Source organism: Barbatula barbatula (assembly GCF_947034865.1).
Source record: "Barbatula barbatula genome assembly, chromosome: 13".
NCBI lineage: Eukaryota > Metazoa > Chordata > Actinopteri > Cypriniformes > Nemacheilidae > Barbatula > Barbatula barbatula.
Window position 1 is genome coordinate 20,629,925 of NC_136776.1, and position 11,087 is coordinate 20,641,011.

The window sequence follows — 11,087 nt, forward strand, 5'->3', positions numbered from 1 at the left end:
TTTTTCCTTGAAATAACACGTGCATTTACTGGTATGAGTAGCTGTGTCCACTTCTGCCTCTATTAGCAATGCCACATGATTTAAATTACTGTACGCCCGACACGTGCCCACTTAAGTGCCCGATGTCTGGGTAAACCAAAACCCCCCGGTGAGGTTTTTATGGGGTAAAGGAAGACTGACGTCAAAGGCGCGGCGAGGACCGGCTTCCGCGAGGGTTTTAGAGACTTTTGCTTATTATTCTAAAGCTAATTGAAGCCGCGCTCTTTAACGGTAGGTTCGCGCGTGTTATTATCAGGATTACAGCTCGCTTCTGTGATTCACTGAAGCGGGGAGGTGCACTGTGGGGTACATTCCTATTTGCACTTTCAATTTAGTACAGGATTGATTTTGGAACCAACAACACGGATGAAAGATGGATTGGAACTGTACTGCATACTGTGCCGTGCGCAGGCTAATATTTTATAAAAATAGTATTGTGAATAGGATGGAGGATGCCGCACTTGACGTTTCAAGCGGTAGTTGTTGACACTTGACCTCAGCGCGCTGCATGTTCCCGGAATAAATTTATGTGGATGTGTGTTTTTGGTTCGTAGACGATAAGGTTTGGACGGTGGTTAAACACAACAGCACAGAGATGGTGCGGGTTCAGGGGTCGTCCCCCCAGAAGCCTCACATGATGACGTTTAACTACAGCGCCACCCTGGACCAGCTCCGCACGCTCGTGGGCAGGTCTGAACAGTGTCAACAGGAAGTGATGTATCTCTGCAGGAAGTCCCGACTTTTTAACACATGGGGTTCGTATTATCATAATTATGTAAAATTATAATATATAATTCAAAGTTGAATGATATTCCTAACTATTAAAATATCAATTAAAGGTGCAGTTTGTATATTTCACCCAGCTTCTTATATTGAATTTATAATTGGTTTGATTTTGTCTGTTTGATGCCATTTGACTTTAGTCCATATTAGGATAAATAAGTCAAGTGACCTGCAATTTTACAGAGATGGCGATATAGAGCTAAAAATGATGGATTGTAGCTTTAAGCAATGATTTGAATTATATGATAAAATCCAATATTGCTTAATGACTGAATAAAATGTATTAAGATTATTATAAAGCACTGCTTGAGGGGTAACTCTCACTCATCTATACAGCCTATCAGCATTCCCTCAGAGCCCTTGCTTTCGATTAAAACGTCACACCTCATTGGATGGTAAACCCAAAGTGGTCTTTGCTCAAATCTATAATCTGACTTGACCACAATCCAATTAAAATATTAATTGATTGAAAATGGTGAAGTTTATAAACGGGGCGTCGCTTGAAATTGTTCATCAGTTTGTGCAGGACACTGAGAATTTGCATAATGAGATTTGAGCACGTGTCCAGATTCAAGCACTATTGTGGATTTAGAGTAGAAGAACAACAATCCACCAGAATTGCTAACATGTGAGTTAACCTCACATGGTCAACGTTTTCGGCTCTTTATGGTCGGCTAGCGTTATCGGTGACCTTATCAATAAATCAGTATTATGTCAATATGACCTATTTTATTGTCACCCCAGATATTCCTTTATAAAGTTGGACACAAAAACACCAAAAGAGTTCACCAAAGCAGTCTGAATCTGTAATATTTAGTCATCGTTGGTTATCAGTCAACAATAAACAATATAATCATTTTCATTATAAATCTATATTAATATAGTAAGTATATATCTGTAGTGCGTCCCTGAGTTTCTTCCTCCGTAGCTGACTCTGGTGGTAGATGTCAAATCATCGGCTTAATGAAGAAATGTGTTGTTGTTTGCTCCAGATGGAACGCCCTTGTCCTGGTGGCTGGATCGGGCAGGCGAGAAAAGGACGTACTGGGGCGGATTTCTCCCCGGGGTGCAGCAATGCGCATGCAGTCTGGATGAGAACTGCATCGATATGAACCATTTCTGCAACTGCGACGCTGACCGCAGCTCATGGTGAACACATTCATACATCTCATTTCCAAGCATCCATCACTTTTATAGAATGTGGTCATCTGTATCAATTTCACACTTGACGTTTTTGTCGATTGTCACGCCAAATGTTTAGGTTATTGATAACTGGCGACAGGGGGCTGTTTGCATAAACCTTATGTAAACGCACTGTTTCTGCTTGTCGACAGGGAGAATGACACCGGAGTTCTGTCTTACAAAGAACACTTACCGGTGAGCGAGATCTTAGTGGGCGACACAAACCGCACGGGGTCGGAAGCGATCTACAGGGTGGGGTCTCTCCACTGCTACGGCGACAGTACGTAAGGCTTTCGAGATATATATTTCACCACGTTACCATTCTTTCAAACGCCTTTACAACAAACAGAATATTCAAAGTGTCAAGCTGCTGTTTGTGGTGTATGTTTGTTTACGTGTTCACAACCAAATAATGACTTTACTACTTGATAAACTTTTCGTCTTATGTTTTCAAGATTACCTCTGAAAATCGTATCTTCACAAGATAACCTTTATAGGAAGATCACAAGAAAATGAGAAAACAATTCTCGTAACAGTGCAGCAGTCAGAAATTACTTAAAGAAAGATTCATCTTTAGTCCGATTCTTAAGCTAAATATCGGACGCCTTTTCTCTGAGAAATGATTTTCAATCTCTCTTGCCTAGAGACACGAGACTTCTACAACTCGTGATCATTAAATATTGAGATAGGAATAATCCCGTTTCATTTCATTTAATCGGAGTCTCCTGTGACCTCAGGGTTCCTGTGGAATTCTGCCTCCTTCTACCAGGAGTCCTCGTACCTGCACTTCCCAACGCTCCAGGCCGAGCTGAGCGTCGACATCTCGCTCTATTTCAAAACAACGGATCCATCCGGTGTCCTTCTGGAGAACCTGGGCGCAAAAGACTTTATGAGACTGGAGCTCAGTGGTACGTCCTAACGTACTGATGGATAGGCCTTCAACCAAAGGCTTTCTTCTGCAGAACACAATAGAACAACACTGACCCTTATTGACTTCCATTGTATGGACACAAAACCACTGAGACACTTCTCAAAATATCTTCTTTTGCGTTGCACAGAACAAAGAGTCGTACCGGTTTTGAACTACTGTAAATGATGATAGAGGTTTTTTATTTTTGAGTGAACTATCCTTTGAGTTCATAAACACAAGTAACGCATGCCTGGAAACGATATAAGACACTCAAATTCAATAGCGTGTCTTTAGCGTTTCCACCCAACAGAAAAAGGAAGCAGCCAATTTCACTCAAAAGAGCGCTTTTACTCAACAGTTGTGTTGCCACTGAAATTGTCCGCTGTGTAATTACTGTATACGGTTCAGCAAGGCCGTTCAACTTCATCGCTCCGCCTGCCTTTTTCTAATATTTTCCACCAACTACAAGAGCTATTCTTCCAACCAATGTTCCCAGAACACAACACACGCATACGAAAGAGATGATTGCACAGTAAACATGAAAATTGAAAGGGTTTGGCTCACCTTCAGAGGTTGCTTTCAGTCTCACGGGTAGAGTGAGCATGTTATGTTGGACTACATCTGTTTCAATTCAAGCAGATTAAATGGATAGTTTGACAAAATAAAAATGTTGGCATTGATTCGGCCTCGTGTTGTTTGAAACCTGTGACTTTTTCTTCTGTGGAACACAAAAGAAGATATTTCGAGAAACGTCTCTTGAGGTTTTGTGTTGATACAATGGAAGGGGTCCATGTTGTTTGGTTACCAACGCTCTTCAAAAGATCTTTTGTGTAGTCACATGATGAAATGAGTTTTGTTTTCCTCCTTAAACTTCATAACCTATTGTAGCTGCCTGAAAATAACATGTAAAATATAAAACAATAATGAAAGCAATAATGTCATGTTGCGTTTCATAATTTGTCACTTTTTTCCCGCAGCTCCCTCCGTTGTTACCTTCACTTTTGACGTCGGGAATGGGCCGGTGGTCTTGACGGTGAAGTCTCATGTGCCGTTGAATGACAAGCAGTGGCATTATGTGCGAGCGGAGAGGAACGTGAAAGAGGCGTCGCTGCAGGTGGACCAGCTGCCCTTGCGCTTCCTGGAGGCTCCTACCGAAGGCCACACCCACCTTCAGCTCAACAGCCAGCTGTTTATTGGTAGGCACGGCCACGAGTGACAGCTCCGTGCCGACCGGGGGGAGGGGTGGGAGAATAACACCCCTGTACTTTCAGACAGATGTTGTTTGTATGCAAATTTTTTGAATATTAATTGGGTATCGTTTGAGATTGTGAAAGGTGTTCTTTTTCTACCCACAGGAGGCACGGCATCTAGACAGAGAGGGTTTCTGGGATGTATTAGGTCGTTGAACATCAACGGGATGACCCTTGACCTTGAGGAAAAGGCAAAAATGACCCCTGGGGTCAGTTTAGGCTGTCCGGGTCACTGCAGCAGCCAAAACAGCTTGTGTCACAACAGGGGGAAGTGTATCGAAAAAAGCAGCGGTTACGTTTGTGACTGTACGCATTCGGCCTACGGAGGACCCAACTGCAAGACAGGTGCGCCATTATACATTTTAATTTCCTCCGTTTGTTTGTTCAAAACTTGTATTTGACTTTTTCTTCTGATGAACACAAAAGAAGATATTTTGAGAAATGTCTCAGTGGTTTTGTGTCCATTCAATGGAAGTCAATGGGGACCAATGTTGTCTGCTTACTAACGTTCTTCAAAAGATCTTTTTTTGTGTTCTGCAAAAGAAAGAAAGTCATAGTTAACTTGTTTATTTTCGTCCCATTGCAAAGGTTTCTTCCGTGGTGTATCGTATTTGGTTGAGGGACCAGTTTTTCATCAAACGCAGTTTTAACTTCAGTAAACTCACCGAGGTATCAAAGAGCATTCCAGCGAAAGGAAGCCTGAGAGCTTAGCAACCTTGATTTTCGAAGACAGCGGCGTACTTACATTCGCACCTGATCAAAGCCGAGCAGGATAAAACATGAGATATCAAGTGCAATTCTGCCATTCCTGTCTCTCTCACTCACTTCGTACGCTGGCGCGTCCGTGACCATGAGCTGCCGTTGCTCGGGTGAATTCTCCTCAAAGGGCTGAAACCTGACCAGTCCCAGCGGGTCCGTCCCTGCCCATCACGCTCAATGCTAAACCCTTCCTCCGTCAATACGCCCTTTATCGCATTTGATCCTCAGATATGCCAGACAGCAACCCATTCAACAATCGCTGAATGAAAGCGTGTACTTGGCTTCTCTCTCTCTTTATTGGACTCGAGAGAGATGGTGTTTCTGTTCAGATAATATTATGAGTAAATGAAAACCGAGTGAAGCCTAGGGGTCAGTTGAAGTCCAGGCATAATTTTGCATTCATTTAAAGTTAAATCTTGCATTTCCTCGCTTTTTGGACTGAGGCCATTTAGCGCCTTTGCCGTTCGACAGGCTATTAATATGCAAATGAGGAATGAAACGCGGCCAATCGCCTACTCAGATCTGCCCGCCGGCACCAACGTTCACCTGCTTTTGTTTTTCTACCTTCTAGAAGTTTCCGTGTCCTTCGAAAGCGGCTCGTCGGTGACCTACACCTTTCAGGAGCCGTTTTCCGTGAAGCGCAACTACAGCCGCCAGTCTTCAGCCATCTACGCTCAAAGCAGCAACTCACGAGAGAGCGTTGCCTTCAGTTTCCTCACGACTCAGACGCCCGCCATGCTACTGACCGTCAACACATACCATTTGCAGTACATGGCTGTTATTCTCGCTCGCAACGGTACGTGCATGATCTTTGCGTTTACTGTATGAGTCACAAAGCAGAAATGTTTATGTTGCTTGTGTAGGTCATATTGTACAAAGGAAAGAAAAAGAGATATTTTTATGGGATGCAGTGGAAGTTCCCGGACAGTATATATATATATATATATATATATATATATATATATTATTTATGAATAATATTCACATTTACAATTAATCATTTCGAAGACGCTTTTATCCAAAGCGACTTACAAATGAGGTAAACAATAGAAGCAATAGAATATTGGATTTATTGCATAGTAATGTAACATTTAACATTTTAAGTAATTGCACATTTACCAAAACTATGGGGTAACAAAAACATTTTTAAACTAAAACAAATCAAAATATTTTGCCTAGAAACGGTATAAACGTTCACTTAATATTTTATGACCATTTTTTTGCTCGAATCCATTCTGGGCTCTTTTCGGCTGTTTTCTGTTTATTGTTTATTCCAAGTCATCCATTTCAAAGCATCATATTTTTTCTACAAAAGTAATTTCACTTGTTTGACCCTTAACTTTTTAAGCAGTGGTATATATATCCAATATTCATTAAAACATTTAAGATAATTTGACTCATAACTTAGATAGAAAAGGTATAGAAAAATGAACAAAAATATAAACTTTTTTAAATACACAACAAAACATTTAGTTAGTCATTTTTATTTTTGTATATATCTTTTGTATATGTTGATTTTATTTAACTAAAGAGCCCAGAAAAGATGTTAACTTTAATAATGTTTGAAAAATATCTCGGGTAAAAAACCTCAAGACGCTGCCAAGAACTTGAGATGGTTCTTTCTTTATAATGTATACATCCGGGACAAAGAAGGATTTATCTACAAAGTCAAAGGGAATGCAAAAATGTTCAAGCTTGTTATCTCAAAACTGCTCAGAATTCAGATTTGTGTTTTTTTTCGTTTTGGTGAAATTACTTCCATTCAAAATGTGGAAAAAAGAAAACCTTTAAACATATACAGTACGCGCATTTTCATTTATGTGTTTGTCCTGTTATGACACATGCGGGAGAATCACAGGCCGGTAGCAGCCAATCAGGGCTGTCCTTTGATGACAGTAAAGCTGTGGTTGATTACCGCGGCGATGATGATGATGATGATAATGGTGCTGTTGATGATTGGAGAGGAGCATCTTTTCCTGCGATTGACATATTTCACAACAGCGGTCAAGCCCGCAATTACCCTCATCTGCGAGGAATGTAATGAGGTATCCGAGAGCACTTCCTATTTGATTCTGTCAGTCATGTCGCACATTTCCTGTCCGTCTCGTTGGGTCCCGCAGGGAGTTTGCAGATCTGGTATCGTCTGAACAGGGAGAAAGAGCCGGACGTCTTCACGCCGGCGTCTGTAAATCTGGCCGACGGACTGCTTCATCGAGTGCAGATTCACAGGGAGGGAAGAGACATGTATGTTCAGGTGAGTTGCCATTTGGTTTGTTGGAGTCGCTGAGACGTTTATATTTACTACATTTACTACAGCACTTTCTCTCTTTTTCTTTCTCATTTGCTCTCTTTCTAGATTGATAGAGATACCAGTCTGAAATACAGCCTGTCTACAGACAAGGAATTGATCACGATAAGGTCTTTGACATTGGGAAAAGTCACAGGTAGGCAGTTTAATTAAACTCCAAGATTAAAGCTGTGGGTGTTAAAAAAAAACATCTTAACTGACCAATTTGCGATTGTAGACCACCTTGAGATAGTTTGATAGGCAAAAATCCTTCGTTTTGGACACGTTATGGCCGTCACAATTAAGATTTTAATTATCCATTCAATAATTGCGATTATGGCGATTAATGGTCTGTTTTAAGGCTTTGACAGGGGCCTTAATTTATACAAATATTAGAAATGTGAAAATGTTGTAGTTAATTAATTACAGTGACCTTAACAGAGAAGACTTGAGTCTTGAGTCTTGAGTGCTAACAATAGACATGAGGGTCTTGCTGTGTAGATGCATCAAATCTGAACAAAACAGCAAAACAAATCAACAAAAAAATACAAAGCTAATAGAACTGACAAAATGTTAACAAATTCAACTTTATTGTTACTCATCATTCTTCAACAATCATTCTTAGACTCCAATATATTATATGTGTATGTTTCAATATTGATAACATAACTTGACTAGTCGATACTTAATATCATAGGACAAATGTTAATGAGTCGTTTTAGTCATCTGTCAGAAGAATTGTCAACGTTCTGTCAATCACATTTAAGACTCCGCCTCCTTGCCCCTGGTAGGCAGAGCTGGCGTTGACGAGGAGGTGCTTCAGGCCGGGTCGAAAGGTTTCGTTGGATGTCTTTCATCAGTTCAGTTCAATCATTTGGCTCCTCTCAAGGCAGCCATTTTGAATCGAGGAAGCTCATTGGTCAGTGTCCTCGGTAACCTTGTCGAGTCGAACTGTGGCGAGCTGGCAGATAAATCCTCATCCAGATCGTTATCAGGTTGGTCTATAGTTAAATATTGAATTCAAGGTACATCTTTAACGTCCTTTCCAAACCTCTCGTTTCATTTTATTCTCAGATCATGCAGACACAGGCAAAAAACTTCATCCTAACGCTGGCCAAAACGACTCTGCTGTTATCGGAGGTATGTGCTGTGCAATATCTGTAAATATATCTGCGAACACACATATATATATATATATATATATATATATATATTCTAACTACACACTTATTTATTTTTATAGGTTTGATAGCAGCGGTAGTTCTTATCGTCCTCTGTGCCGTGGCCGTGATGACCCGCTTTCTGTATCGTCATCGACACGATCGTACCCGACAGATGGCCCCGGTCAAGACGAAAGATCACCAGCCAAGGCCAGAACACAGGTATCGAGCCGAAATGGACCTACACAGTGCCATGAGAGACAGCAGGAAAGAGTACTTCATCTGACCTGTGACGTGCAACCTCATGACCCCCCCCCCCCCCCGAGTCGTTCTGACCCTGCCTGCGACGCCAACCCGGCGGACAGGACGTGGGAATACGGCTGAGCCGTGTGGACACAGCCAGTGCCCTTCACCTTCCCAACCACTCTCTTAGCATACAAGATTCAGGGAATAGATATTACCGTTGCAGATATTAATGCCCTTAATAGGCTCCCAGGCAGGGCGGGTGGTCGGAACGGGTCTGAAATGAGGCACAGGATTTTTGGTGCCTACTGAAAACTAATACGACAAGGCCAAGGCAGATGGCACGGCCCGGATTACATTTCTACGGTGACGATATTGGATATCTACGACTGCGAAAAAACGATGGTGGAATTAAGACTCGCTTTGTCTTGACAACACTGGTCCTTTGCTGCAGTCAACACCTTTCCCAGAGTTAAAAGATCAGGTGGCTTCAAAGCTCTGGAGCTTTACACAAACATGGCCTTCAGCCCTCAGCACACGACGGAGAATCAAACATTTGGAGTGACTCTCTTTTGCTTCTAGGGCTAATTATTTAACCACACAACAAAGAGATTATGGAAGCGCTTGCGCGCACACACGCGAGTCACCCTGGCAGACAATCAAACGCTCTGTGGTCTTCGGTATGCCGGCCGTGAAAAATCCGTCGGCTCTGGTGTTTTACTGATCCTACACAATGTGTTGTTCTGCCAGGGGTGAGCTCGATGTACTGATGCAAATAAAAGAGGGTGATGTTACCAGCGGGTCTCCTTCACTTCCTCTTGTTCTTTGTGCCGCATTCACTTCCTGTTTTTCTTTTTAAAGACAACATGAAATAGAATTCACAGCGTATTTTGTTTTTGTAACAGATACATTTTGAATAAAGGGATATTTATTATATAGATTAATATTATATAGATTATTAAAGTGGGAAATCATGTAATGTAGAGCGGGCCTTTATTTAATCTTTTGGGGATGGAAAACAAAATTTATTGTCTTGTGTTATTTTTTGCCACCTTTACGGTCTTTGTCACGTCCGCAGAGAATAAAAGTTGCTCAAAGTTTTTACATTTTGTTAAAAGAGATTTTTTTTAATAACATGCAGTGATGAATCATGCACAGTAACATTATTAAAAAGTAAAAAGCGTCTCTTTTGATTTTATGTTGTCTTTAAACTCTTTCATTCGCTTATCCAATGCATCTCGTTTTTACAAACTCTAAATCAATATCAGCGTCTAGGCCTATATGCAGTTTCATTTACAACATATGGATCAACACTCTTGTTTGGTGCAGATGCAACATTCCTGTCAACCAAATATAATCTTTAAGAAAATGATTGGTTGACATGAATGTTGTTTCAGGAACAAAGAGGATGCGTAGCAGATTATTCGGCACAGCTGTTAAATAAATCCAGAGAAATGTATATATTAAATTGCACGTGTCACGTTTTACCAGTGTAGAATTGTACAGGCTGTGCAGGTAGAAATGTAATTCTGTTTAATCACAAACGAAGAGCGGTTTGCACGTTGAAGATGTCCGACCATTCCGCTATAAACTCAGACCGTGAATTTAATCTATACTGGTGACTCTTGATTCTCTTTCCAGCAAGAGTAACGGAGTCAAAATATCATTCACACCCTGTTAAAGGTTGGCAGGCCATTCCTGCGTGAGCCTCAAATATGCCTTAGATCATATTATGATTTCTTCTTTGTCAAAATATCGACATGAGATGTAATTCAAATGTAATTGCTTCTCTGACCAAATGATAAAAAAACGATCTTAACCGGATAGCGCACGAGAGGGTCAAGATGTACAGATTCCTCTGATGATACCCAAAGCGCATAAGAGCGAAGCTTCAAGGCGTTATCTAATCATCGCCCCACCCAGCCCCCTCATTTGTCATTTTCAGGGGAGCCGGGACAAAGAATCAGTAATGTTAGATATTTATCTAGCCGTGATCTATGTAAATGTCACTCCCGCAATGGCATGGAGATGATGGATCCTCTTTCAAACAGCCCTGGGCTCAGAACCGAGTCTGGTGTACGGCTAAATCCATCTCACCGTAGATAAACACCAGCAGGAACGGACCGTTTCTTTCATTCGATTACGGATGATCTCTCGGAGGTAGTGAATCTGAGAGCTCGGATATTAATACTTCTGAAAATGATGCACAGCCAAAGCAGCCTCAGCCGCTCTGAAGAGTTTAAGATGTGACGTCTCTCAAAAAACAGATGTGCAAACTGAACAATCTGTGAAACATCACTTTCTTGTTGAAACGGGAAATTTGTGTTTGGACATTACAGCTGTCATAATAAAGCGAGATCTGCAATAATCATAATATTATTAACCGTGACTGTATCTGTGAATGATGTGTAAATATTACACACGATAATATTGTCAAAAGGTTCTAGGATCTGGTTGATACATAAACATAGTAG

At 41.2% G+C, this 11,087-nt stretch overlaps 1 protein-coding gene across 1 annotated transcript in view; it reads left to right on the top strand.

The window, feature by feature from the left end:
- cntnap5b (contactin associated protein family member 5b) overlaps positions 1-9,575 on the top strand; it is a gene marked incomplete at its 5' end in the record, with an annotated part of 40,652 nt that extends 31,077 nt beyond the window's left edge. Inside the window, 12 exons of the mRNA XM_079471020.1 lie at positions 594-794; positions 1,815-1,971; positions 2,157-2,284; positions 2,742-2,912; positions 3,892-4,110; positions 4,270-4,509; positions 5,495-5,719; positions 7,044-7,177; positions 7,280-7,367; positions 8,002-8,205; positions 8,285-8,350; positions 8,454-9,575. Coding sequence (XP_079327146.1) covers positions 594-794; positions 1,815-1,971; positions 2,157-2,284; positions 2,742-2,912; positions 3,892-4,110; positions 4,270-4,509; positions 5,495-5,719; positions 7,044-7,177; positions 7,280-7,367; positions 8,002-8,205; positions 8,285-8,350; positions 8,454-8,656 — 2,036 coding nt within the window. The 3' untranslated portion in view covers positions 8,657-9,575. The remainder of the gene's footprint in view (positions 1-593; positions 795-1,814; positions 1,972-2,156; positions 2,285-2,741; positions 2,913-3,891; positions 4,111-4,269; positions 4,510-5,494; positions 5,720-7,043; positions 7,178-7,279; positions 7,368-8,001; positions 8,206-8,284; positions 8,351-8,453) is intronic.
- Between the last annotated feature and the right edge of the window lie 1,512 nt (positions 9,576-11,087).